Below are 27,690 nucleotides of genomic sequence, written 5' to 3'. Positions count from 1 at the left end.
ACCATTTATATCTCTTTTGATGCGTTCCATCACAATGTATGTCCAGCCGGAGCACACACGAACTTTTGGTACTAGTATAGATGAATGTTGCGGTTAAATGGAATTGATGCTTCAATCTACACGAGGCCTGTACTTGACCACAACGACGCCCGTCAACATATTCCCTTGACGGGGTCGAATACACTGAAAGATTGACCGCTGGAAGGGTCAAACACCGACACAGAATGTTGGCGTTGACTGCATTTGACGCTCAATCAGTCAGCGGAGAGTGATACTGGCATAATTGCAGAAGTGTGGAAAATGTTTCATGCTGGCTTGCAAAGTGCTTCAGTATGGAGAATGAGAAGCCAGTGATGTGGAAAGTTTTTGGTGGTTTAAGTCGTCCCAGCACAAAGGCTATTTAGCCCCACTGAGCTTTGCGTCGCATTTTGGTCTCTTATTGCTCACATTGAACATAATTCCAATTGCCTAGATATTTATACATCTAAAGATTAAGAAGAGTTCTAACCACCAAAAATTATCTGAAACTGGTTTTCCTTGCTCTTATTCAATCAAATTATGGCCCCTGACCCTCAAAACTATGTATCAAACCACCTTCTAGCCACTAAATCCCTCCCGGTCGCGCAAACCTGGCTCTCTCAATTTTTCTCCTCGCAACGTGTAGGAATCACTCCCCTTTCCGCTCTCACCCAGACAGCCCTCTTCCGACTCCTTGCCTCCGACTTCACAACCTCTCTCGAAGTCACTACCCAATCCCAAATCCTCCCAGCGGACATTTTAGACCCCACAGTCAGAGAACGGCGAATATGCGGGCCAATTCCACTCCAGGTACTCGATATAGAGGACATAGGCAGCAGCCTCTGGAGTCAGGTCGAAGCAATTGAAAAGATCGAGCGCGGTGAAGAAAGTCGTGGACGAGAGATAATACGAACAGTCACTCGGGATGAGTCGGGTGATGTTGCGGCTGCTGGTAGCAACAGCACCAACAACACAGCAAATATATCTGGAACAAATAATAGTAATGTGGCTGGGGCGCGGAATACATCATCTTCCACAACGGCTAGTGGCGGGCCACATCGGCTAGTGCTCCAAGATGCAAAGGGAACGAGAGTTGTTGCTATAGAATTTAAACGGGTAGAGGAAGTTGGGGTTGGGAAGATGTCTATCGGGGCAAAGATGGTGGTGAAAAACGCAACAGTAGCAAGAGGGATGTTATTGCTGGAGCCGAGCTGCGTTAGTGTGCTTGGAGGGAGGATCGAGGGGATGGATAAGGCGTGGAAAGATGGGAGAAAAGCTAGATTATTGGAAAGGTTGGAAGAGCAGGCTGCTGCTGAAGTTACGTGAACGTGAAACAGGTATTTAAATTTTATGCTCTAATGGTATCCGTGGGAGTTGATTTTGGCGCGTGCATGATTGCTTGGTCTATTGTCTGTTTATTTCTATATCTCTTGTATGCTCTTCTATATTAAAAGATATGGGATGGTTCCACCACTAACTACAGAAACGAAACATCTGCTGATAGAAGACCTTTCCACACGATCACTCTACTGATATACAGTGCGAAAGTTCTTTCCAACCATCCGATACCCAAGGCGCTATCATTATCGCCCTAACCGCTGCATCTCGACGGCCAGTTAGGGTATAGTAATGACACAGTTTTTCTGATTCAAGCGTCCCGTTAGGGGGGATATTTCGCAATGCCGTTTGTAATGCTATTTCAGCCGGGTAAAGTGATGATGCTGTTGACAGTGCAGCCCATCCTTGTGGCTGATATGGGGCAAGCATTATGGACGTGATAGCTTCTTGACGCTGTCTTAACTCTTTCGGTACTTCAGGGTTTTTCGCAAGCACAAGCGTGGCAATACTTGATAGAAGCTTTGTGACCTTGGCGCGATCGTGGATGCTAACATCGTCACTTGTTCGCATTTCTTGCAAGTCGGACTCGACTGCTTCAATTGAATCCTCGTCAGCATCCAACAGGGCTATGACACCCAAAAGTGTTACGGCCCCAACATGCGTAGGATGCTTTTCAATGCAGTCCAACAACTGAACCCGAGCCGCTTCTCTTTCCTCTTCTCCGCCTTTGGCCCATAAAACTTGAGCCAGTAAGCATACCACATCTGGTGAGCTATCAGCTTCTTGCAGGGCATCACGGAACATGTCGATTGCCCTGTCCATATCCTTGAGGTAAAAGTAGGCCAGTCCTGCCGTCAGATGTGATGAAAGCCGTATTTTCTGATTGACTAGGGGATCAAACTCTTCTGGTGCATTCTCGGATGACAAACTTAGAGCAGTTTCTGCGCTGTCAACTGCAGCGTCATAGTCCATCTGAGCTAGGTGTACTCGTGCGGCATCCGATTTTGCCTGGGCAAACCGAGATAATGATGACATCGCCTCTGACTTCTCGTATTCGAATTCCATACCAAAACACACATTTTTTAAATTAGAAGCAGCGTCTGTAAAACTTCCAATCCTTTCAGCCAGGAGAGCTGAAAGATGCTGCAATTGAAGGTCGAAAGGCGATTGGGTTTGGAGTTGGTGGAGGGCAAAAAGGGGATGGATGAGCTGTTGAATATCAACATGCATCATGGTGTCGGACATAAGATGGTCGAATACGGAAACTGCATACTGTTTTTTCGGGAACGTTAACGCTGAATTGCCTAGTTCAAAAGCGTGTTTAAAAAGTTCTCTGGCTTCCCTTGTGTCTCCAAAAAGCAACGCAAGGAGACCCTGTCCAAGCCAAGCGTGAGCAAAATCCGGATCCGTTGACTGTGCCCTAGTAAATGCCTCATTTGCAAGCTCATAGTCGTTGTGAAGAAGGTACAATGCACCTAAATTTGTCCAGGCCTGAGGGCTTCTTTGGTTCAGATGCAGGCTTCGCACAATCGAATGTTGTGCGACTTTGGGGCTTAAGGATGTTGTAACTACTCCCAGCGCATTCCAGAATTCAGAGTTGCCAGCTTCGAGCTCGATTGCTCGTTTGAAACACCTCATTGCTGTTTTTAGGAAAGGTTTATTTATTTTCGATTTAGCCTCATCTTGCAAGCAAACATATGCACGATATTCTGCCCATCCAAGGTTATACCATGCTATTGCTTGGGCATGTTTGTCAGTAGCGGATATGGATACGGCACGTTTTTGGGCAAGAATTGCAGCGTGCATGCATATGTTTGGTGATAAAACGTCTTCAGAATCCGACTTAGTGAGCAGTGATGCAAAATCCGTCCTCACACCATCTTCGTCTGCAAGAATCTCAAACGATGCCATATCAGCTTGACTCTCAATAAAACCTTTATATTCAGTGATAGGCATAAGGGATGCCTTTCCCCGAAGCCAGGAGAAGATGGAAAAGGAATCCGCGATTGATTTCCACAGGTTGAACACATCGGGATGAAGCTGTGCGATGGATATTCCTGTTTCGACGGCCTTCCTTGCGCATTCAGCGGCTTCTCCAAACAAACCCGATGTGACACACTTCCATGCATTTTCAGTGAGGGTTTGCAGAAGGGCGATTGTGACCCCGAACTCGTCTGGTTTCATATTCAATACCGCTTCGTATCTCGCAATAGCGTCTTCGTATTCTCCAAGTTCCCGCTTCACATTTGCAAACATATACTTAGCGAACCAAACTTGTTCCCTTTCAGATATTGGGAGGCTGAGCTCCAACATCTCCGCATGTTCAAACGCCTTGGTAGCTGCTACATAACGGCCGGAATTGTGATAGCTTTCAGCCAATCCGACCCAGGATTGATAATTATCAGGGGATATTCGTAACGCCGATTGGAACGCGACTATGCTTTTCGTATATTGTTGTCTGCTTATCTCTACCACACCAAGAGCTACATATGGCCAGCTATAGCCCTTCCTTTTCGAGCCCGGAGCAGGTTTCGCCCTTCCCGAATCCACCACTCTTTGGGATATCGTTTCAACAATATCCCAAGCCCCCTGGTTTGCAAAATCCCTAGCTAGACGCTCGGCGGAATCTACTTCCGCAGTGGAAATCTCGAAAGCCTTATGGAAGCACCGGCGTGCTCGTTTCCGGTCCTTTTTGTAGTCCTCATAATATATCCCTAGGCTACTATATGCTGGTGCGTAGTTCATATTCGACTGTATAGATCTAAGAAAGCTGGCGTAAGCTCTGGTGCGATCCTTCCGAGCTGCAAACGAAGGATCTAATTCCCATTGGCAGTACCCGATCCGGTATAATATCTCCGCTCTAAGGTCTTGATTTCGCATATGATCGGCTTTCATCATGTTTACAGTTTCCTGTAGGCCATGTAACCCAAGTTCAAGTTCGCCATTATGTGCCTTGCACCAGAACAGTTCACTCCTTATTCTTAGATTAGTGGGGTCTCGCTCCATCGCTTGCTCAAGAAAATCCACTGCGGCGGCGTAGTCTTGATCTTCTTCTAAGATCAGACCAATTCCGAGAAAACAGCAAGTCGATGTTGGCCTGCGATTTAACATCTCTTCAAATATCTGTTTTGCTTCAGGATGATTTTTTGGCGATTGGTATGTGATGAGGGAGTTGGCGAGAGTAGTATTCACAGCGTCAGTGGCATTGCGCAGTTTCAATCCAGTTAAGCGTTGCACCTCCGTAATCACTTCTATACCTTTGCGAGCGACATCAACTGCAGTTTGGAACTCGTCCAAAGACAAGTAAAGCTGACCCATAATCCTGTGCGCAAGGATTGAACCTGGACTTTGCTCCAGCCCCTCCGCCATCAATAGCAGACGGTCCTCTGGGTTAGATAGGTTGTTGGCTTCACTTGACCCCGTGTTTGAATTGTTCTCTTTCGGTGACTGCGAGGTGAGCTCTTTAGGGAATGGTGAGATATCGCTTCCGAGAAACCCCTTCAGGACTTTGCTTAAGCCCTCTTCGGGAAATAGCTCTATGAAATCGTTTAGCAAATTTATATCCAACTCCGCAAGGTCATCTCCATCCTGCCATTCCAAAACAATCTTCCAGGCAAGCACAAATGGGTGTTTGATTATGACCATCTCCCTAGCAAGACGCTGTACTTCTTCACGCTTTGGATTCTTTTTGCCTGCTGCAAGAACTTGAAGCCAGTCATAAGCTCGTTGCAATAACTTCTCCTCGTAGTTCCGGCGAGCCCCATCATCATTGGACCAATTAATAATTTCACGACAGAGGTTATCTAAATTGCTACGCTGGAAGGCTTCACGCTTCACCTCGAGGGTCACCTGGTCAATCCGAGCGCCCAACCTGGTCCGTCTTTCGCCAATCTCTCTGTTGATAAACTCTTTTTCCTCCGCTTCACATATTTCTATGATACGAAGGTATGTGTGCGAGGGATGTGGCACAGTACCCTCGAGAATGTCATACAAAAAGCTAGAAGGGAGTTGAAGCTCCAAAGCCTGCTTGTATTGTGCCTTAGAACCGTGTTTTTTAGTCAATTCGACATACTTTTGGACCGCAGATTGACATCTGGCTTTGTCGTCGCTGAAGTTCGTGTCAGGAAGCGGGATATATTATGCATGCGACGGCTTGGGAGAATGAGAACTTACGTTGCAGCTAGTATCTGACACAACCTTGTTACCGCTTTGCGATACTGATCTAAATACTTGCCATCTTGCTTCTCGTACAGGGTGAGTAGACCCTGCCAAGCTGTCCGATCATCATCCTTGATAGCAGTTGCTGTTAGGTATGAAGTCTCCGCCCCTCTAAAATCATTCAAATTATCAAGCGCAAGTCCGAGGAACAGGTGTCTGGCAATAGACCGATTAGTACAGGCAGATCTGGCCGAGGGTTCTGCTTCCACATACGCATGGTAGTTCTGAGGATCCTTATCACACAAGTCCTTTGCCTTCCCTGCAGCCTGCTCAAAGTCTTTGGAATCCAAACAAGCGCGGATAGACTTTAAAGATTCTTTTGCCGACATTACTGTATTAGCCTCTATATTTGATGTAATGTGACATGGCCTGCCTATCTCAAACTTTCCGGAAGAGATACGCTCGTTATCCAAGGATGTTCGAATGGACGTTTTGTGACGGTTTGTTGGCTAGAGAATTCGTATCGGTCTCGTATTTCGTATTTCGTATCACGCATCAGCGGACCCTATGAACATGGGTTTATGTTATGCAATGATGCCGAGCTTTAGCTTGATGTCATGAATGCCTGTTCACGACATGTGGCAACCGGTTCTGCGATGACCAGTGTCTGTTTCTGCTCATGCCGCTGGCGTTGCTTTAAAAATATCCAAGTTGTGACAGAAAATATATAAATACTGGTATTTAACTCTGTGGTTTCCCTGTGGGTTCTTTTCGTTAGTTGCCAGCATCACCGCCAATGCAAGCTGGACGACGTGAGCGCACCACCAGGGCATCAACATCTGCAGAGGTAAGGAAAATTCCAGCCGAAGTTTGATTGTCCTTAGTGGAATCATTTATTTCGAACTGGCTTACCTGTCTAACGCTGAACACTCGCTCGTTCACTCCCACAGTAACCTCCGTTATCCAGCCAAGCTCGAAGCTCTCCCTCGAGGTCCATACCACACCCTAATCCATTCACTCGAGCGACATCTCTCTAAATGGCCCCCCTAAGGTTTAGGGTCGAAGGAAGCACCTTCCGGGATTCACAGAACAGAGAGGTCACTTTGAGAGGAATAAACGTGGATGCTGCTGCTAAATATCCCAAAAAGCCTAATATACCTTCGTACGTATCGGAGAACTTCTATGACGGGGATAATGTTTCTTTCGTGGGCCGACCGTTCGAACTGAAAGACGCGCACACTCATTTTACAAGATTAAAGAGATGGGGTTACAATTTCATAAGATATATTTTTACTTGGGAGGCTCTCGAGCATAGCGGACCCGGCAAATATGATGAGGAATTTATACAATTCACAATAGAAATACTCCGTCTAGCAAAAAGCTATGGGTTTTATGTGTATATGGACCCTCATCAGGATGTGGTATGTCCATTGGATATCTATCTACGCTAGATACAGATTTACTTTCATTAACATACAATAAATACATAGTGGTCTCGATTCTCTGGCGGCTCAGGGGCTCCTATGTGGACCGTTTACGCGGCTGGCTTCAATCCTCACAACTTCAATGTTACCCAAGCTGCCCTTGTGCAAAATACCTATCTCCCAGAGCCTGCGTCCTTCCCGAAAATGATCTGGAGCACGAATTATAGCCGACTCGTCTGCCAGACGATTTTCACCCTTTTCTGGGCGGGAAAAGACTTCGCGCCAAAGGCAATTATCGACGGTAAAAATATTCAAGATTACCTCCAAAGTCACTATATAAATGCATGCAAACATCTTGCAACCCGAATCCATGAGGCCGGCGATCTGGAGGACGAGGTCGTAATTGGGTGGGAAAATATGAATGAGGTGAATCGAGGGCTAGTAGGAATCCAAGATCTCTCTATTATCCCTTCAGATCAGCACCTCCAACTTGGCACCTCACCCACTGCTTTTCAAGGGATGTTGACCGGCTCCGGCCGTGCATGCGAAGTGAACACATGGGGATTTGGTAGCTTTGGGCCCTACCAAATTGGAAGGGAACTGGTTGATCCTAAGGGCCAAAGTGCGTGGCTGAACGCCAATTTTGACGACACCCTCTACGGTTGGAAAAGAGATCATCAGTGGAAATTAGGAGAATGCCTCTGGGCTCAGCACGGCGTCTGGGATCCAAACACCGACAGCTTGCTGAAAAAGGACTATTTTGCCAAGGACCCAAAGACGGGTAAAACCCTCAACTACGAAGGTTTTACGAATCAGTATTTTATGGATCACTATAGGAACTTCAAAAATGCCATTAGAAGCGTGCATGCCAATGCTATCATGTTTTGCCAGCCAGCTGTGTTGGAGTTACCTCCGTCCATCAAAGGAACTGAGGATGATGATGCAAACATGGTCCATGCCGCGCATCAGTATGATGGGCTCACGCTCATGACCAAACACTGGTTAGTGGATGCGCCTGCTCTTCTATTGTGCAAATCATTGACTTGCAATTTTTTAGGAATCGCATCTACAACGTGGACGTTGTGGGGGTTATACGGGGCAAATATCTCAGCCCGGTTTTTGCTATTAAAATAGGTGAAACTGCAATTAGAAATTGCCTCCGCGATCAACTACGCTACTTGCGAAACGAGAGCTTCGATTATATGGGTCTCCACCCTATGGTTTTCACGGAACTTGGCATTCCGTACGATATGGATGACAAACATGCATATAAAACAGGCGATTTTAGTAGTCAAACCAGCGCAATGGATGCAAATCACTTTGCGATAGAAGGGAGTGGATCAAATGGCTTTTCGCTGTGGTGTTATACGTCAGAGGTACGGAGTCATTTGTCACCCCAAAAACACAAATAAAAACGAGTGAAATCACTAACCAACTTAACTGTTGTAGAATTGCCATGAATGGGGGGATCGATGGAACGGCGAGGACCTTTCCATATTTTCAGCCGATGACCTAGAATTACCTCTTCAAGATCTGGATGTGCTAGGGAATATTCCGCAAAATCGGCTCTCCACATCCTCTGATCGAACTTCTCCCACATTCTCCACTGCTCAAAGCAGTTCAGCTACCCATGTTTCTTCTCAAAATCTAAAAAACGCGATTCCACAACCTTCTATAAGTCAAGTGTCACAGCCATCTCCCGAGCTGACGGATAAGCCTGGCTTCCGTGCAGCAGAAGCATTTATAAGGCCCAGCCCTGTCGCTACCCACGGCTCCATCAAAGAATATGGATTTGATCTCCGAAACTGTCTTTTCACACTATCATTGTCTGCCGACACTGCTACAACCGAGGCTGCACCTTCTATTATCTACCTCCCCGAGTGGCACTATCCGAAAATGAACACTGAGGTAGCTGTTAGTGGTGGAAAATGGGCGATTGATGTTCAAGAGGTTGGATCTGGAACTATGCAAATGCTGAAATGGTGGCATGCAGAAGGGGATCAAAACATCAAAATTCAGGGGCTAAAACGGAAAGCTGCGACTGTTCCTGACACCAGTGAGGATGAAGGATACCTTGAGCAATGCCAGCGTAATTCTTGCAGTGTGATGTGATGTAGCGCCTAGATAGCATGTTCTCCATCCCCTATTTCATCCTCTTCATAATTTTCGTTCATGTTTGTTTTTTGCCTCATTAGACATGTGGGTTTCGGTGTTTTGAATGTCGTTCTCTTGGCCACTTATTTCACGTCTTTTTTTTTCTTTTTTGCCCCGGACAATTGATTCGTCCAGAGTTACATGTTGTTACACTGCTGATCATATCGTTGATATACACGACTTTCCTTCATGCACTTTTCTGATTTGACAAGCTAACACTGATACAGCTGTGGCTTCCGTTGTTTCATCTCATTCATTTTTGCTCATGATGTCGTGTCGTTACCGTTAAACCCTTGGTTTGAGAAGTTGACGGAACAAAATGAATTTTCGCTTCCAAATCGTTGCCCCATTTCTAATTACTTTGTCAGTCGTTTTTGCATCTGATTTCGTCAAATTTGACAATCAACAACGTCGAGAATTCTTAGTTTCTCACAGCCCTGTTGTTCTGTAGATGGCATGGTCCCAGGTCTTGTTAGTTCACCAAAATGTGAGCGTGAAATGGAGATAAGTGTGAAGATAAATAGCACAGGTGGAATCCTATGCTATTCCAACATATTCAATCAGCAACCGAACGGAAGCGAAAGGGGGATTAAGATTGGGACTATCATCACGATTATTCGTAACGTAACTATGCAATGTAAGGCGTCAAACTAAATGGCATGACATGCAAATTTAGAGTGGAAACTACGAGGGTCATATATATATATATCCAAGCCATTGCTGGTAGGAGCCAGCCACGACAAAAACCGGAACCAAGGTATGTACAATACTTTACATTCATCACCCCCGTTAAATAAAAATATATCCTTAGATGCATTCGCTCAAATTATGCAAGATTCCTCCATTTGGATGCTATTGTTCCTGTTGGTGCTGCTGATTTTGATATCGAAGTTGCAGAAGATCGATGAACCATGGATGACGAAGAGCGTCGGCGGCACTGATCCGCATCTCAGGGCGTAACTGCAGCATGCGATTGAGCAGATCGAGACCTAGATTATCTATCCGGGGAAGGATCAGACTTAGATCCTGTGCGGCATACACCAGAAAATTTGGTTTGTATTCCGGAAATTGTGAGATCCCAGGCCAAGAACGCTCCGACGGTGTTCCCATCAGGCGGAAGATTTTCTGTAATTGATCTTCATTGGTAGAGCCAGGGAACAAAGGGCGTCCCGCATACATTTCTGCCATGATACAGCCGGCAGACCAGATATCAATGCTCGTGTTGTACATACGGCTTCCGAGGAGAACGTCTGGGGCACGATACCACAACGTAACGACCTCGTGCGAGAAGGTGTTGACTGGAATACCAAATGCTCGTGCCAAACCAAAGTCTGCCAATTTCAATTGTCCATTCGCATTAATCAACAGGTTTTGGGGCTTAAGATCTCGATGCAGGATACGATTATGGTGACAAAATGCAACGCCACGCAGTAATTGGTGCATGAAATCTTTGATAGTGGCACATTCCAGTTGGTTGTTTCGCACTTCCATGTATTTTTTCAGGTCTTTGTCCATGAACTCGAAAACAAGCATCAGCTTGTTTTCGGTGTGGATTATATCATACAGAGATAGGATATTTTCATGTTTTAGTTCTTTCATCAGGGAGATCTCGCGAATTGCAGTGGATGGAGTACCCTCTTCCGAATCCAGATGGATCTCTTTCAAAGCTACCATCTGAGCAGTTTGCCGGTTTCTCCCTTTATAAACCTAGATAAGGGAAGTTAGAATGGTCTATCTGACTACTTTTAGCAGATTGAAGAGAACAGAAAATTTGCCGTAGCAACATACGGTCGCATAGGTGCCTTCACCGAGCTACAAGTATTTGGTCAGCTTCAATGTCGTAGGGATTTTGTATGAAATTCTGGGTTTTGCACAAACTTTCTCTAGCCGCTGAAAAGAGCTCCGCTGCGGGGGTCTGCTATCCATCGTCAGTGTGAGTATCGATCCAGGGACAACGCTTGGACGGTAAATGGAGCAGATCGAAGGTCTAGAAGTAGAAGAACAGGAAACTAGGTCAGACGGACAGGTACATCACTAGCCAACTTGTAGCAATGTTGGCCTGTGAATAGCAACGACATATCTTCGGCATTGATGGTGGCAGTAAATGATAAGCGGTGGGGTGTTGCCGCTGATGTTACAGAGTGCTTGCCCACAACAATATGTCGTCAGCCAGCGCTTATGGTGCAGAATCATTGGCTCCTACAGAATTCAACAGCAAGGCTGGCTGACTTGCTGGCGCTTATCTGTGGACGATTGAACATCTGACAGAGTCTTGATAGTGCGTACTACAAATTTTATCAACTACTTTTCTACCGCCCATTAGTTTTCGAGCAATAATCCCTTGTATGGTATTGAATCGGCAGTAACTTTGGACAACCACACTTAGTGTGTAGATCAATTATTAACAGGATTTTTTGACATAGGGCCAAGCGTATTGAGTAGTAGTGCGGTGACAGCGAAAGAGTAGAGGGTGCTGGGATATCAGAATCATAACGGTTCTCAAACATCGAGGAGCGTCAGGATTGTTATGACCCAGCAAAGCGCTATTTTTCATCCGCGGCGCATGACTCCATATGCAGGGCACCAGATTTGGCAAAAGTTGTAAGTCGGTTGCAGGAATCACTCAGTACCTCGTGGCCCTGACACATGGAAGTAACCAAACTAATCTAGAATGATAACTCACTGACATAGGCAGATACCAGGATTCGAGGTTACTTCCGTGCCCAACCGTATTAGTCCAATCATATAAAGAGGAAGACTGTCAACCTAACAATAAGATTCTTCAGGTCTATATTTCACAGCTCAGTCAATGAGTCAAAGCTAAACTAGAGAACAGGCGACCACACAATCACATAAAAGCCAGGTCAAGGGTGCCAGAGTACGGCCCTGATAGGTACTTGGATAATCCCTTGATATGGTGATTTAATCTCAATCGTAAAAAATATACCTATCCTTTCAAAATTTGACGTGTCTGCTAGCCGAAAGAAAGATAACGCTGTATGTCCACATATGGCATACGTAGCACATAAAGAGCGCGGTTGGACGAAGGTATTGGTGGTGGGGGAAGCTCTTTCACAGCGGCAAGTTCAGCCACTTTTCCTTCCCACCAGTGGGATACTGGCTTTAGTTTACCGCAACGTCCCTATTCATTTTACCCATGCCGTGCTATAGAGATTTCATTCCCCTGGCCATGTTGAGGGGTCAATATTGCGTAGGAGACTCCCTAGCAAAACCAATGGTATTGTTAAACCGCATCATGCTGTTGGCCGGAATCAGTTTGCCGCGGGCGCGAGAACAAGTTCATTCTAATGAGAAAGTGACTGGTAGCAGTACATGTCGACAGCAACGTGCTGACGAATATACTACCATGAAGAGCCTCTCATGGACACTGAACACGAAATCACAAAGGCTTGTGATAGATTCTCAGACCGACACTGCTTATTGTTTTGAGCTCGTGAGGGGGCTAGGAAGTCTTTAGCTTGTTTGCGATATGCGCGCCAGGGGCGAAGAGAGGTGGTGGGAAAAGCTTGGTTGGGGGGGGGGGGGGGGCGCCGCGAGGATACGGTATGGTATTTTGCTAGCTCCTATGTTCCTAAGGTGCTCAGAAAGTTTCAAGTTCGTCCAGTCATGCTGAGATCAAGATTGTGGGTCGAGGGTTGGCGAGCGGCGAAGGTGGATAGAGAGAAGGACGTAGCGAAATCGAAGAAATTCCTAGAAGAACAAATTTGACTCGCTAAATCATTTCCGTCTATCATGAATGGGTATAGTCACCACTTCTGTCAGTGTGCTGTAAAAACATGTAGGGATAATAAAAGTTTGCGGTCAAACTGATAGAATCTTGGACGAAAATTCAAAACCTAGTAGGTAAAAGAGACTCCTCCCATGGTCGCATGAGCCCGCGCTTGTCAATGGCATGATCGGGGAGGGAGGTAGAAGCAAAATGGACGCAAATCGAAAGATGAGACTTGTCATTCGGATGTTGTCGAAGCGCGGAAGTTTGGGGGCGGAACCCGCTGGCGGGAAAAAAGCCAAGATCAATCCCGCAGATCGTCATCAGTTCTCTTGTCGTTCTTTTTCTTTCTCCCTCTCTTTGTTTTTGTTACAAGTTCTCTCAACAACTGTCAACTGTCAACTGTCGCCAAACCAGACTGCCCCAGTAATTGCCAGCTGTTACTGTTCGGCCCAGGCATCCAAAGGGCGCTAAAATAGACTCCAAGCTGGAGGTTTCGTTGACGAATACAAAATCGCGCATGGCAGCGAATTATTCACCAGTCGATCTCGAAATTTCACCACGCCTGCAGAGTTCGAACCATGCATCGACGCCACTATTAGAACCATGAAACGCTGATATCAGTATTCTTCGTCCATACAGCACACTTTGCAGCTCTGGGTAGAATGGCAGGGCCTGTCTCTCTTTCCCCGAATATTCAAGCTGTAGGTAGCGGTAGTACCATGTTGGATTCTGTGGTGCCGAACCTTCGAAACATCATACAAGCTCTTGATATCATCCACAGCCCAACTTCAACCAACGCCATCCGGCAACAAGCTTCCGAATTCCTCGAATCTCAGAAACATGCAAAGTCAGCTGCTGATACTGGCTATGCATTGGCAATAGAGAAGATTGATTCTCCTATCCTCCGCCATTTCGGTCTGTCATTACTTGAGCATTTTCTACGGCATAACTATTCACATTTGTCTGAGGAAGAACAGGAAAGTGCCAAAGGGAAAATCATCCTTTTGGCCAAATCGATCAGTCCCCAGGATGAGTCGTTTATCGGCAACAAAGTGGCGCTTCTATGGGTAGAAGGAGCAAAGTGTAGTTGGGGCGCTGGTAAATGGACGGAGATGGACGCCGATTTGATTCAGATATGGAATATGTCTTGGGCACATAAGAAACTAGTCCTTTCGATTCTAGAAACTCTATCCGACGATATTTTTAATCACGACGATAAAACTTCGTCATCGCACGAAACTCCTCTCCATCGCGCACTTGTTGAAATAGTTCCACCTAACTCAGTCTTCGAAGAATTGCATCCCGGGAGAGATCACCACACTGAGCTACGCTATCGTAGCCACGATAGCCGTGGGTGGCTGTTCATGACATGCGACCTTTTGAGCGAATGCCTAAATAACATCCAAAGCTCACGCGAAGCCAAAATATGCGCCATACAAGCACTAGCGACCTTGCGATCACTAATATTGTGGTCGAATCCTTTGGCAATATCGAGAGCTATGTGTGTCGAAATGATTTTCAAAGCATTAGTGGTCCAGGACGATGATATTCTTATGGTAAGTATCCCACCTCCAGATTGATTTCTCCATTTTCTCAAATGGCGACGATTGATAATGTTGCTAGGCTGCCATCGATGCTCTTCATGCCCTATACAGCAGGAATCATGATATGATGAAGTTCCAGGACCTTGTCAATTTAGTATACCAAACCCAAAATATCCATGTTCTGCAAAATCTCTATAACTGGTCGATTGTTGACGTACACGATATATCGGTCTCGAAATACAATATATCTAAGAAATTATCTGAAGTAAACATCGCTAATTCCTGTATGGGTCTTCAAAAACTAACCTACATCATTCCAGCTGATATCGTATATTGCCGGATTCCTTGAGGAGAAGAACTTCGATTTCCATAAGGATATCGATTTGGCAACATTCTTTCCATTTCTTATGAACATCCTTCAACATCCCAGTCTGACTGTGTCGATACCCATACTCCATTCATGGTCCAGACTACTAGCGTTGAGCAAAATCACAGGCTTGGATGTAATCCACAGACTTATCGCGCCAATACTTGAAACATGCACTCAACGTCTTGTGCGCTACGAAACTTTGCCCGAAGACATTGATGACCCGACGATTATATTTCTAAACGAGGACATCGACACCATACCGGAGAGGCATGCATTCGTTGGGAACTACCGGCGATACTGTGCTCAAACAATTGAACTAATAGTGTATCGATGCCCACATGATGCGATCCCACATATTCTCGCTCGAGCGGATTATGTCTTGAACAATCTATATAATGCAACCGCTCCTTTCAATCGTGAGTTCTCCCACTTAATATGCGTCAGAACTTAGTTGACATGACTAGCTACAACCTTTAAAAAACACTCCCTGCCTTTGTTGCAAGCGGATACTCAGTTCACTGTCGTTGAAGCTACCCTAAGGGGCTTCAGCAAATGGGTGGAGGCGCATGGAAACTCTCCACAACAGGATGTTCGTACTTCCCTACAAAAGGCAGTTTCTTAACACTTACATCAGCTCTAGGAACAGCAACGACTGGGACTGGAAAGTTCTTTAGAGTCGTGGGCGCTCAACTTAATGCAAAAGAATTTTCAAGTAAGGACTGGGTACCTATCCTCCCGTTTACATAAGTCGACTAAATTAAATAGGATCCGGTTGTTAAAGAACGAGTCATAAGGCTTTCCGTTGATTTTTGTTACAAAGCGTTGAAGAACAACCAAAGTTTCGCTCTTAAGGTTCTGGAGCATATTCTAACAACGAGCCTTCCCGACCTTCCAGAATATCCTGCCTACTCTGAAGCTGTGAAGGAACTCCACAATACGGCTACATACGAAGTACGGCGGTTGACCATACGCTACGCCGATTATTTTTCGGTAAGTTCATGTCGTAATGAGAAAGCTTGGCTGCTACTGACCAGCCAGACGTTTTATGATGTTCTAGAACAAAAAATTCAGGAGATTGTTTCGATGTCCAGCGCGGAAGACAAGCCCCAAATGGAGCTTTCTTCGATCCTTCTCATTATTATGTAAGTCCGTCCTAACAACTCAGAGACCAGGCTTCTAAAGTATTCCAGGCAACGGGCGCCGCAGGTGGACCCTACTCTACGGCAGTCTCGACTACGATTGTTTATTGAACCCATTATACAATCATGGAGTAGCGGGGAGTTCAGGCAAATTTCAGCATCCTTCGGGGGGTTCTGTCAGCTGCTTGGATTAGACCAAATTTGGCCATATCTACAGCGTGTCCAAGCCCAGAAAGTGGAGGACTGGTCCATGATACCTTTGGATGAGGAGGGGAGGAAAATACAAGCCCACATGACATCAAAATTCCAGGTACTACGCCATGAGTTCACACCATCATCAAAAGGACTTCGATTAACATCCTTAGCAACTCCCGCTGCGAATGACGAAAACAATGCTATCGGTATCCACAGAGAAGCTACAAACCACCGACCCAGCATACTTAATTGCGTGCGATTTATGGCGCGACTCAATCCCCCTTATTCTCCCGACATTGCTCCAGCTTTTGAGGTTCGCAACGTAATCCTTCCAATCTATGAACATAAAGCTAACCAGCTGTTAAGCCATGCACATGCCTTTCACAATTCAGAAAATTGTCCTGGACTACCACAAGATATGGCCCCACTTGTTGGACGGATCCTCACAGATCGGTTTTGGCAAGCTGGTATCTCAAGTGGCAGCAAAGAAGATTTCTATGCGCGCATAACTACGTCGAAATCCACACTCGAGGGATTTTCATCCTCTGTTCGAGGGAAAGTGAGAGCTGTACGAGAAGCTTGCTATTCCATTCTTTACAGCATGAGTAGACTCCGGGAGCACTTCTACTCCTTTGAAGAACTCCCTGTTCCCTTGTCTCAAGCATTATTTAAAGATGCAACATCACTGTCCTGCCATCAGCTGTCTGTGCTGCTCAATGTTTCCCGCTGTATCGTTGACGATTGCCCCGCAAGATATCGACGCCATTTCTTGCCTCCAATCTTATCTGCTCTATTCATTCAAATCGACAAGAAGATTACTGCGGAGTGGGACATGATAGAGCATCGAAAGGCTGGGATGGTGGAGTCAGATTTGACGGTAGAAATGAAAGATGAAAGCATACTCCGCCAACTAACTTACTCCGTGGTCATCATGGTGGCGAGCCTTCTTGACCCACAGCGGGGAGGTCAGTCTCTTCCCGATCCCTTTCGATTTCGATTTTATGCTCTAACACTTCTCACGAAAGAAAAATAGATCCGGAAAAGGCTACCGACCCAAGTAAACAAAATGGCACTGCGAACCAACCTTCCCCCGGCGACTCCATACGCCGCTTCATTCTTTCATCCCCCCAAATTCTCGAACCGGTAATTCTCTTCTGCACACACGCGATCCGCATGAAGGACACCCGTTGTTGTGCCATCATAACTCGTGTCATCCGATCTATTCTCGACGTATTCATTCTCGAAATCGATGATCCCACCGCGAAGAGTATCCGCGAGTTCATCAGTACAGATATCCTAAAAGCATGTATCACATCCGTCCACGAGCCCTATTTTGTTGACATGCAAAAGGAACTCGCGCAACTTATTGCTTCAATTTGGATAGTATATGGGGCTACCAGCGACACGCCGACAAAGATCATAGAAAGCCTACCTGATATGTCAAAAAGCAAGGTCGCGGCTACATATGCCGGGCTCCGGGAGTCACGGTCTAGTCGCCAGCAAAAGGTTCTAGTCCTTGGTTTATTAGAGGGCTTGCGGGGTGTAAGCATTAGCGAACAGGGGCGCATTGCTGGCCCCCCGCCTGTTCGAAGGAAGCCTAAATCTGCACTCCAGGAACGTTACACGACGGAAATGGAAGGACAAGAAGGAGGGAAAGTCGATATCAATAATGGCCCGGATTTAACAGGAGTGGCAGATATGTTTTCCTTATGAATTTAGCAAGCAAGCGGCAGCTGTGAGAATCGTGCTTTGTACCCCAGGGAGATCTCAGCCTATGATGCTCCTGAAGATTCATATCACTTTGGTTTTACCGTTATATACCTCTTGTGTCCTATCGCTTCTGTTTTCTTTTGATTAGTAATCATATATAGAAAGATCAATAAGCGCCCTCTAAAATGGATAAAGTTCAAATAGCAAAGAATACCGTTTGAAACGGGCAATATGGATGTATAACCATCGTTGAAAATGTATTCACTCTTCCCATTCTTCTAACTTCCCCGAAATCCAACCCCCGCTTCATGGTATATATCATAATTGCAAGTCAAAGAGAACGGCCAAGACCGGAAAGAAAACCTCCATAAACTTATTTTCTTTGCAAACGAGAGATCTCAAAAAAGAAAAAGAAAAAAGAAAAACAATAATTTCCTTCACACACACCATGTGCCATCTTAGACAGTTGTAATTGGATCCAGAGCCTCACCCTCCAGTAATCCCTCATTTCTTCTTCTTCGGAAACTTCTCTTTCCCAATATCACGCCCGGTGAGCTTAATATTAAGCACGTTCTCAATTTTGGGTAGTACTTTTTTATCCGCCCCCTTCTTGTTCTGCTCCAAGTCGGCTATGACAGCGGGTGTCGTGTTGCATTTCGCAGCGAGCTCCTTCTGTGTCATCTTGTAGCCTTCTTCGTTGCGGCGGCGCTGGATGGCCTTGCCGACCTCATCACCGACGGCCTGCAGCGGGATAATATCATCGCTTCGGTCGACTTTCGTAAGATGTTGTCCCTCTACATGAGGTTTGGATGCCTGTATGTGTAGGGTAAAAGAAAAAGTCAGTGTGAATTTTTGATTACTTTGTTACACTCATCAGAGAAAAAACAGTAGTTATTACAAAAAGAGAAAAAGAAAAGAAAAGAGAGGTGTTTGAGCCGGAAAAACCACGTACAGTGTTCCCAGTGGTATACTTCTTCTCTGTTCCGATGATCGCACCGGACCGGGCAGCAGCGTTCAATGCAGATCGTCCTCTGACAACTGTCTCGCGTAGACCGCCGCCTCCTCCACCACGGACTTTACTTCCGATACGGGTGACAGAGTCCCAATCCTCAGACATACCGTATTGACGGATGGAGGCTGTGTGGAGCGAAATAGGGAGTTCCCTTTGCTTGGAGATAAGTAATCAGTTGCCCGTGTTGACGGTGAAGGGCAACGCTGGCAAGATGATGTAGTGAAAAGGCCTAGTGTGGATTAAAAACTTCTGGGAACAAAAAATTAAGTGAGTGAAAGCTGCAAAATTGAAGGAATTTCGCTATAGTGGAAACGGCAGTGAGGATATACAAGGTGAAGGTAAGAAGTTGGACAGATACCAGACGGTGAAGGTGGACGATTGATAGAAGATGGATGATGGCAAACAGCCTTGAGACGATGACTAATAGTCATTGCGCTAATTTAACTTAGTTCGCAGATGCTCCCGGGAAAATAATTCTTCCGGCGCATCTCTGACTCAGAGTTAGTCATGCAGCTGTGGCTGTGCTGTTGGCAGGCAGCCTCCTAAGATATCCACACGAGATGGGATTTCTGATACTTTCTCAACCTCTTCACGCATTGAGCCCTTTGTTTCTAACCTGGATTAATTAACATTCTCCAAGCCGCAATTTCCAGGGAACATTCTCACTTCTTCTCCGCATATCATTGATAGGGATGACTGGAGTTGCATATGCATTACTGTCGTACTTATGAGTATCCTTTGGGACGGGCGTTGGCTGGAATGAAAAATATAGACGCCCATATACGCTATTTCAGCAAAACTATTGAACAGGACCTCCAAAAAAAAGTCGAGATAACAAGGGGGGTGGAACACTGTGAAATGAGCAGGAAATGCGTGTTTCATATTGCTTATCAAGAAATGAAACCCTATTGCTGAGACGCTCATGTCCCAGTGGCAGGATATGAGCTTTATATGGATGCGTTTATTCCGTACGTTGCCTAGATCACGATATGCTTAAGCAAGTGGAATTTAATATCCATCGGGCGAACCAACTTCTCCATGATATGTTCAAGTTCTTATCTTCTCCAGTTCAAGTCATTATTTACCTCCTGACTGAGGCGGAAGATAGTCCATGGAGATTCAGCTAAGCTTAACCTTAATCTATTTAACCCAAGACCTCTCTCTGCAGATAGAAACACGGATGCCCAATAACCCGCTAGATATGAAAATTATCCCTAGCTAGTTGAGGCCTTCTATCTGACTTTTGAGTCCTTGATCCATTCCTTTGATCTATCCCTTATGCTTATTATCACTCCTGTTGTTAGCGGGCTCCTTGAACCTTGAATCTTCCCCAGAACTATTCAGATTCCAAGGTCCCTAATTGTCAAGGGACATCAAATCGGCAACCGTTAAGAAGCAATTAATGAGGCCTCTCTTGGAGACCTTTGTATAGATTTTTCCTTGAAATTCGAGGTGGCTGTTTTCCTTTTCTCTTCAATTGGTGTAGCAGTTTGACAAAGAATCCTCGACAGGGCTAAAATTTGGCGCTTGAAAACCAATCTGTATTCTGGAATATCAAAAGTGGTCTATGGGAGTCGTCGGGGCTTGATGCTGTGTATGCACAACAATCATTGTTTTGCCATTTGTTGACAACTCAACTTCCTGACCAACACAAAGCAGGCATTTACTTGCTTTAAAGAGCCTGCGCAACATACCTAGATAGAGGGCATAAAAGGATATTTAAATAGAACCTTGATGACTGTTTTCACTATTCCATTGACCATCAGTCCTGACGTTCCTGGCATTGTGTATCAGATTTTCAATGAAAGGAGACCCCTTAGAAAATTGTTTCATTATGTATCATGGTGAAGATTGGTTGTAGGGTGCTCCTCTAAGTCGGTTGAAAAGATGCAGTTGTGGGTTTCTGGGCTAACGACCTCATACTGAAGGTCACTGCGAAGTTGCGCTGATGTTGCGCACCTTGGGGATTCGCTAATCGTTACAGTTATTTGGCCTAGGCAATTCTTTAGACGATATGGGTGCGTACTGAACTGAGACAATGAGAGCTTGTGGAAACTTTGGAGATGACAGGCTGTTCAACTCATAATTGGCCTCATTGCCGCGTACTGACTGTACATCGTCTTGCAGTTTTGCAACGAAAGAGGGGGAAAATAGAATTTAAAATAAATAGATAATAATATAACGGAGTTTCAATTCTCAAGAATTGACGAACAAAAAACCTCCCGAACGCGACCCTATAAACCTTGCTGTATACTACCGATCGTAATTTTCATCGTAATTTTCTGTCGAAATGCCAGAACAGCTGTAATGGTATCCGGGTAATATTACGCATTATTGGTGACTTGGATATTTTTAGCCGATTGAGGCTGTGCATGTCCTGTACATTTGACGATGACTTCCAAGCAGATGCAACAGAGTATATTTTCTGGTTGAAGTTATTCGCCCATCTGCAGCGCGTGGCGGGTGGTTGTCCTTTTCATTATTCTCGTTATTGTTACCTTATTAGAAGCAAAGCAACAAGAATCCCTGTTTGGGTGCAACCCAAGTCGTCTTGAGCCACACCTCTTCCAGCCATAGCTTACGCTATCCAAACCATCCAAAACTCACTTCCCGACATCCTCCATCCTTTGTTTTCCAACAACACTCCACCCCTTCATCGCGGTCGTCCCCTCCTCTCGTCCTCCGCATCGAGAGCGTCCATCTTCAACCCGTTCCCGTTGATTCCGGACTGGTTGCTCGTAAACACCCACACATTCGTTCGCCTTACTTGCCAACTATGGCTCCCAGAACTCAGCCCGTTATCGCCCAAGGCACTCGGTCATTACGAACCATCAGTTCCGTCAGTTGCCCTTGTTTTCTTTCTCCTACTACCCCCTTTAACCCCTACCAGCCTCATTCTAATCAATATCTTTACTATGAGTAGGAACTGGAATTCCTCGTTGATATAGATGCCATTACGCAAGCACAACGCTCTGCCATCCTCGCACAACTCCCAAGCGAGGCGCAACTCCAGGCCTCAATCCAGCAGTCCGCAGCAGATACACCACCGCCGGCAAATCAATTGTCCAACATGCGATTGAATGAGAAGGGCCATGAGCCGCATTCCTACAACGACCCCATTCCACCCCCCGCATACGCCTCCGGTCCGCCGGTCCTATCCATTGCATCTGCCCTTTACGCTTACACTCCTACTGATGCTGGGGATTTGGCTTTGCAGCCCCAGGATAGAATCCAGGTTCTAGAGCACATGAATAATGACTGTATGTTGTCACAAGACTTTGGCGACGCTATCTTTGAGAACCCATGAGTACTAACTGCCCCGGTAGGGTGGCGAGGCCGGAACGAACGCACACGCCTTGAAGGAATTTTCCCGCGAACCTATGTCAGTGTGATCGAGGAGAAATCAACAATTCATTCACCGCAGCCAGTCAGCAGTTATGGCAATCTTCCTCTTGAAATTTCTCATTCAGGGTCCTCTGGATCACACAAACCCAGCAAGTTCGAAGAGAATGGGAAGAAATTCGGAAAGAAAATGGGTAATGCCGGTATGTCTGATTTGATATCTGCGTATCTAACATGCAATATATATAAATACTTTATAATTTTTTGCTGACGTAAAATTATAAAGCAATCTTCGGTGCTGGTGCGACTGTTGGCTCCAAAATTGTCAACGGCATTTTTTAAGCTGATGCCATCGCCAACGATTCGAGATCTGTTTCTTTTGTTTTTGGGCTCTGTTAGGTTGGATGAATACTTGGGATTTAACGCATGGAATACCGGCGTTGGTGGCTCCTTTTTTATTTTAACTCGAGATTATATTCGTCCCAGCAAGATCAAGGCACGAAAATGCTACAGCAAGCCCAGCGTCATGTATCGACTCGTCTCTCACCTCCGACTTGCGACGTTGGTCTTTTATATTGGGATACTACTATTAGCGGTCGCTAGATCGACGGCATCACTCACATCTCGCTACCACATCTGTACGCTTCATAAGGTACTAGGTATATCGACTCTGCGCAGGGATCCCCACATTTTTCCACTCTACGTGAATGTCCGTGTTGATCTATTCACAGCGGTGATCGATCTCACGATACAGACTATGGAATTGAGTAAATATGCCAGTCTGCCGCCCGCCACCTTCGAACAAATCGATGATTCGCGCAATCCTGCGGCAGCCCTAGTAGCAGGCTCCCAATTTTGGATAAAATCTCTTTCTACTGCTTTCCTTGTTTAGCCCGCCACTTTCCTTTCCTCAAATCTCAACCCTAAGATTTTCTTTTTCTTTTTCCTCCTTTCTTTCGTGCTAATAATGACGTCGCCATTTTGTGTCGATTTTTCCCTGGATCCTTGTCCAATTACCTGTATTGCTGCTGTATTTTTTTTTATTTCTTCTTTACCTCCTCGGTCTGTTGTCCTTCGCCCTTCAAATTGGTAATGCAAAGCCACATGGAGCGGTTGGTATATTTCCTTCACCCCTTTCGTGGTTTATCAGTTTGTTGGAGAATAGATCGGTTTTTTTTTCTTTCTTTTTGTCCAAAACAAACCTACCCTGGAAAGAACATACTCTGATTGCCTTTTGTGCTGGTCGGGTATGCGGAATTTGGGCCAATGGACTTTTTACTTGCTGTTACTGAGGTAGCGTGCACATTCTTGTTGTTGCCCCGCCCTTTCCCCTCCTTCCCACCCCCCCCCCTTTTTTTTACCTCTTTTCCGCTCGTGCTTTTCCTTTTTTTAACCATAAGGAGTTTAATGAAACAGCTGGAGTAATGGTTGTTGATACTCTATCTTACGAATTCTAACTCTTTTTTTTTGGCCATATTTCCTGGTTTACCGTAGCGATATTTTGTATAAAACCATTCATTACTAGCTATTGTATATTTTTTCCAATTCTTGAGGGAGACTTGTCCGCGAAGGTAGACATCTACTTATTGCGAAACTTCTCATCGTACACCTACTTGTTCATGAGGATATCCCGCTCTATCAGCCCTTATATATTCATCACCATGCACAGCCACCCGATGAACACCCATGGACAACCATGATCATTAGAACTTGGGCATCTGCCGCCACAATAATGACTCCAACGATACCCCGCCTTTCCCTGGATTGGACCCTTGAAGCGAAGATATCTTTGCGCGACATACATTTAATCAACGGCCGTTGTATCTATGATGTCATTGCTGGTCTGAGGCAGTAGAACCTAAATGTCGATGATAACCAGATATCGGGAATCACCTCTCTCCCTCTTTTTTCTTTCCTTCCTTCTTTCTTTCTTTCTTTTTAAATATTGTGGCTTGACAACAACCAGGGCATTGCGGTTCAAAGGATTTCCACACAACTCAACCTCGTATTCAGCGTCAGCTACCCCACAGGAACCAGAAGGTGAAGCGAAGGGCTGGAAGCGAAATCTAGGGGGGAACCAACACCACCTACACCTTGCTGCTATAATGTAGTAAGTTGCTCCAGAAGGCGGACACGCAGTGGCGACGGAGACTAGTATTCAAGGCAGAAGTGGGGAAGAAAAAGAAATACTAACTTGCGTACGATCGGTAGGGGAGAGAAAACGTGGTTTGTTGCGATGTTGCCCAAACACAAGCTTAATAAAACCCATACCAGCCATGTGCCTAGACCCTTCAGTGCCTTTTATTGATGAGGTCAAATGGGTGAAGAAGCTCTTACGCCTTGAACGAGTATATCACCATGCGTAGGTTCCTAGCTTTTTCCGTCCCGCCTTCACATGCTTCCTGCTTCACTTTGGGAGCTTGACCGCCAATATCGGCGTTGAGATGTCAATTTGTCACAGTGTGCCAGCCGCCCTGCATGCTGGACCAATTTTTAGCACGGTTTACGCAGGTGCGAATGTCTATCATGCACTTAGCGCCCATTCGTTTGAGTTATATTTAAACCTCTCTAAACCGATGGATGAAAGCCGTTAACCAATCACAAGTTCCAGTGTACCCAGCTTCCAGAGGACTTGCCGTGTCAAAATATCTTCCTTAATCTGCTAGTCTTCATTGTCAGAATTCAAATACTACGTTAGTGGAGCTGATCAATACTTCTCGTTCTCGGATCGACAAAGCTCCCAGCATCGCCGCTGTGCATGGCGAGCCTTTGGCCTTTTCCAGTATAGCCTTTTAGGAAATTTAAATCGATCCTTTCCCCTGCTCGCGAACAGCAGACCCTCCAGCTGATCCAGCCAAGTCATTGCCTAGCCGCCGAGGCCTAAAGAGGTCCAAGCAGGTCTTGGGTCGGAAGGAAACTATTTGGCTGACGATCTTGCGACTCCCGCATAAATATAACTCATCTCTTCTCCCCTCTCAGGATAACCTTTCAGCTTTCTACATCTATCAGTGCTTCGGGATTCGCCCTATAATCCCTCTTTATTGATTCATAGCTTTAAACTGTTTGATTTGATATTTTTATACATTTTGATTTTATATGTCATAACGGCGTTATTTATTATTGTTTCTCGAAGTAATTGAATTTGTTGTCCTTTACCCCGCTTCACCCAGCAGCTTGAACTGAGCATACTCGAGAATGGCACACCAACCCCAAGGGCAGCCTCCCCACGGAGGATACTATCCCCGTAGGATTCCCTGTTCAATTCCTTTATGAATAATTGGCGTTACTAGTGATCTAACATGAGTACCAATACATCTAGCCCCGAACCAGCCACAAGGTACGCGCTTTTGATATCTCCCTCTTTGCGCATCATGGTGGTTTTGGCCAGAGGCTTCCTTAAAAGCCCTCACTTTGTTTGCGCAATTCCTGAAAACAACATACACTGAAATTTCCAGTCGCATATCCTCCCCCCCCAGGTCAGGGCGGTTATCCTCCCCCGCCCCAGAACTACAACTATCCAGCTCCAGGAGGCCAAACTAGCCCATCATTTCCTCCCCCTCCAGCTGGTGGTCAAACCTCTCCACCGCCTCCACCTCAAGCTTCACCTCTTCCTGAAAAATCGCCCCTTGGACCTGGTGGAGCTCCACCCCCGAGTCAATTTATTGGCGTGCAGTCTACATCCGCGGATGATGTTGGCACATTCAATGGTGGTAGCTATCGGATTAGTCACCGGGACTCGAATACCATATTGACCATCCAGTTGGCTATGGGATGCCCACTGACCGCTAAGCCAGGTACGTGCAGAGTAGCCATCTTCGATACATTACTTATTTCGTCGGTTGTGCTTTCAGTGAACTAAAATTTCCCGCCACAGGCGCAATGATTGCCATGTCTCCCACCATGACTCTGAAAGGATCCATCAAATTTTCGATGAAGAAACTCATTGCTGGTGGAGAGATGTCAAGTTCGACGTATACGGGGCCTGGAGAACTTCTCCTCGCTCCGACAATGCTTGGTGATATCAGCGTTTTGCGTCTCAACGGCCATGAGACATGGTCTGTTGGCAAAGATGCATTCTTAGCCGCTACCCAGGGCGTTGTCAAGGATTACAAGAATCAGGGTCTAAGTAAAGCATTTTTCTCTGGCGAGGGATTGTTTGTGTACAAAATCTCCGGGATGGGCCTGTTGTTCATGCAGAGTTTTGGTGCGATTATCAAGAAAGACGTAAGTGAAGTTTTTCTTTCTCCAACAAGGAGGAAAAATCCATATATCTCAAGGAAGAAAAAGTGGAAAGTAGAAAAGAAGATATATATACATATATATATATCTATATATATTTATACTGATAATTTCTCTCTTCGAAATTGGCAGCTTGCGGATGGTGAGAAGTACAACGTCGACAATGGCCACCTCGTCGCCTGGAGCTGCAAGTATGTCATGGAGCGGGTCGCTTCCGGTGGTCTCATCTCTGGGATGACCTCCGGTGAAGGGCTGGTTTGCAAATTTACTGGTCCTGGAAGCGTATATTTACAGACAAGGAACCCGTCTTCGTTTGCAGCCTGGGTTATGGCGAACGGCGCGGCCGGCGGAGGAGCGTAAATCATATATATGGTTGAAAGAAGGATAATGCTACTGGTCGATCGAACTTTGATATGTGAGATGATATTAATGACCCAGTTTCCAATTTGCGGCATGTGTGCGTTTGGTTTCCCTTTTGCGAGCGGGGGAAAAAATAAATAAAAACGTAAAAAACCCTTGATCTGTCTAGCCTTTTCCTTAATGACTGCGATTCCCCAATTTTTTTTATGTGGTTTTTAATTCTTGGTCCTGATCTGGTTTCCTTCATCTTGCATTGCCTTGTTGAAAAAACCCATTGGCTTCTCGTCTCCAATGTGAAATAAATTGATAATGTCGAGGTACACGATCCATGTAGATGTACTTTATGCAATATATATAAATATATGTACGCACGGTTTCATGCATCGCCGACCCCTAATCACTAAACTTTGGAATACTTTTTTCTTCCAAATTTGCCCACGCCCTTTTTGTCTTGAACATTGGGGGTTAAGGAACCAAGCTCACCTCATCGACGAATGAAGCAATTGAAAACAGAAAACAAAAGGTATCCACAACCCAAACATTGCCTGGGATAGTTACCATCTGTGCCAGCATAAACGACTGACGGAAACCCATCCAAGTTCACCATGTTGGTATCGATGGCAGGAATGGTACCTTTGCAGCACGGCATGATGCTGTATACAGAAACAGAGGACGTTCATCGTCATTCTATAGTCGAAGCTTTATTGCATTATCCCGATCGACTCTTGACGAAGGGTTAGATCAAACTTAGCTGAATTCCTCACATTGCTCAACTTGTTCGTGGTATCACGTAACTAGCCAAAGCATGGCCGGGAGCGGACGGCCCTCGAACCAAGTAAGACTCGATAATAAACGACAACAGGGCTGATGTCGTAAGAATATTGCATGGGAGACAACGTTATCAGGAAAGGGCAGATCAAACTCCAAAGGAAGATCTCGAAATCGTTCCTAACT

The 27,690-nt window shown here is 45.6% G+C and overlaps 9 protein-coding genes across 9 annotated transcripts; 6 read left to right on the top strand and 3 right to left on the bottom strand.

The window, feature by feature from the left end:
* Nucleotides 1-558: 558 nt before the first annotated feature.
* On the top strand, nt 559-1,344 carry HCBG_00242 (uncharacterized protein; the record flags this gene model as incomplete). The annotated part of the gene is made up of 1 exon (XM_045427292.1): nt 559-1,344. The coding sequence occupies one exon, from the start codon at nt 559-561 to the stop codon at nt 1,342-1,344; it is 786 nt and encodes a 261-aa protein (XP_045291267.1).
* A 71-nt stretch (nt 1,345-1,415) lies between these two features.
* On the bottom strand, nt 1,416-5,903 carry HCBG_00241 (superkiller protein; the record flags this gene model as incomplete). Its single annotated transcript, XM_045427291.1, has 3 exons — nt 1,416-5,464; nt 5,530-5,730; nt 5,788-5,903. 3 exons carry the CDS (start codon nt 5,901-5,903, stop codon nt 1,540-1,542), a joined length of 4,242 nt encoding a protein of 1,413 aa, XP_045291266.1.
* Nucleotides 5,904-6,328: 425 nt separating this feature from the next.
* Nucleotides 6,329-9,521, top strand: HCBG_00240 (hydrolase; the record flags this gene model as incomplete). Its single annotated transcript, XM_045427290.1, has 5 exons — nt 6,329-6,361; nt 6,465-6,935; nt 7,005-7,939; nt 7,996-8,314; nt 8,388-9,521. 4 exons carry the CDS (start codon nt 6,552-6,554, stop codon nt 9,048-9,050), a joined length of 2,301 nt encoding a protein of 766 aa, XP_045291265.1.
* Nucleotides 9,522-9,944: 423 nt separating this feature from the next.
* HCBG_00239 (cyclin-dependent protein kinase PhoA) lies at nt 9,945-11,170 on the bottom strand (the record flags this gene model as incomplete). The annotated part of the gene is made up of 3 exons (XM_045427289.1): nt 9,945-10,799; nt 10,881-10,904; nt 11,117-11,170. The coding sequence occupies 3 exons, from the start codon at nt 11,168-11,170 to the stop codon at nt 9,945-9,947; spliced, it is 933 nt and encodes a 310-aa protein (XP_045291264.1).
* Nucleotides 11,171-13,487: 2,317 nt separating this feature from the next.
* On the top strand, nt 13,488-17,786 carry HCBG_00238 (karyopherin MSN5; the record flags this gene model as incomplete). Its single annotated transcript, XM_045427288.1, has 8 exons — nt 13,488-14,381; nt 14,690-15,155; nt 15,204-15,328; nt 15,380-15,451; nt 15,505-15,729; nt 15,778-15,881; nt 15,930-17,038; nt 17,107-17,786. 8 exons carry the CDS (start codon nt 13,488-13,490, stop codon nt 17,784-17,786), a joined length of 3,675 nt encoding a protein of 1,224 aa, XP_045291263.1.
* A 423-nt stretch (nt 17,787-18,209) lies between these two features.
* On the bottom strand, nt 18,210-19,096 carry HCBG_00237 (multiprotein-bridging factor; the record flags this gene model as incomplete). The annotated part of the gene is made up of 2 exons (XM_045427287.1): nt 18,210-18,596; nt 18,736-19,096. 2 exons carry the CDS (start codon nt 18,898-18,900, stop codon nt 18,288-18,290), a joined length of 474 nt encoding a protein of 157 aa, XP_045291262.1.
* A 2,160-nt stretch (nt 19,097-21,256) lies between these two features.
* HCBG_00236 (SH3 domain-containing protein) lies at nt 21,257-23,424 on the top strand (the record flags this gene model as incomplete). The annotated part of the gene is made up of 4 exons (XM_045427286.1): nt 21,257-21,634; nt 21,719-22,055; nt 22,122-22,340; nt 22,424-23,424. 4 exons carry the CDS (start codon nt 21,572-21,574, stop codon nt 22,477-22,479), a joined length of 675 nt encoding a protein of 224 aa, XP_045291261.1.
* On the top strand, nt 22,481-23,992 carry HCBG_00235 (uncharacterized protein; the record flags this gene model as incomplete). Its single annotated transcript, XM_045427285.1, has 2 exons — nt 22,481-22,975; nt 23,807-23,992. The coding sequence occupies 2 exons, from the start codon at nt 22,481-22,483 to the stop codon at nt 23,990-23,992; spliced, it is 681 nt and encodes a 226-aa protein (XP_045291260.1).
* Nucleotides 23,993-25,332: 1,340 nt separating this feature from the next.
* HCBG_00234 (DUF124 domain-containing protein) lies at nt 25,333-26,736 on the top strand (the record flags this gene model as incomplete). The annotated part of the gene is made up of 5 exons (XM_045427284.1): nt 25,333-25,381; nt 25,457-25,474; nt 25,593-25,931; nt 26,012-26,361; nt 26,509-26,736. 5 exons carry the CDS (start codon nt 25,333-25,335, stop codon nt 26,734-26,736), a joined length of 984 nt encoding a protein of 327 aa, XP_045291259.1.
* Between the last annotated feature and the right edge of the window lie 954 nt (nt 26,737-27,690).

Source organism: Histoplasma capsulatum (genome assembly GCF_000150115.1).
Source record: "Histoplasma capsulatum G186AR genomic scaffold supercont2.1, whole genome shotgun sequence".
NCBI classification, from domain to species: Eukaryota; Fungi; Ascomycota; class Eurotiomycetes; order Onygenales; family Ajellomycetaceae; genus Histoplasma; species Histoplasma capsulatum.
Note: the sequence above shows the minus strand (reverse complement) of the source record. Positions and strands in the feature narration are given on the sequence as shown.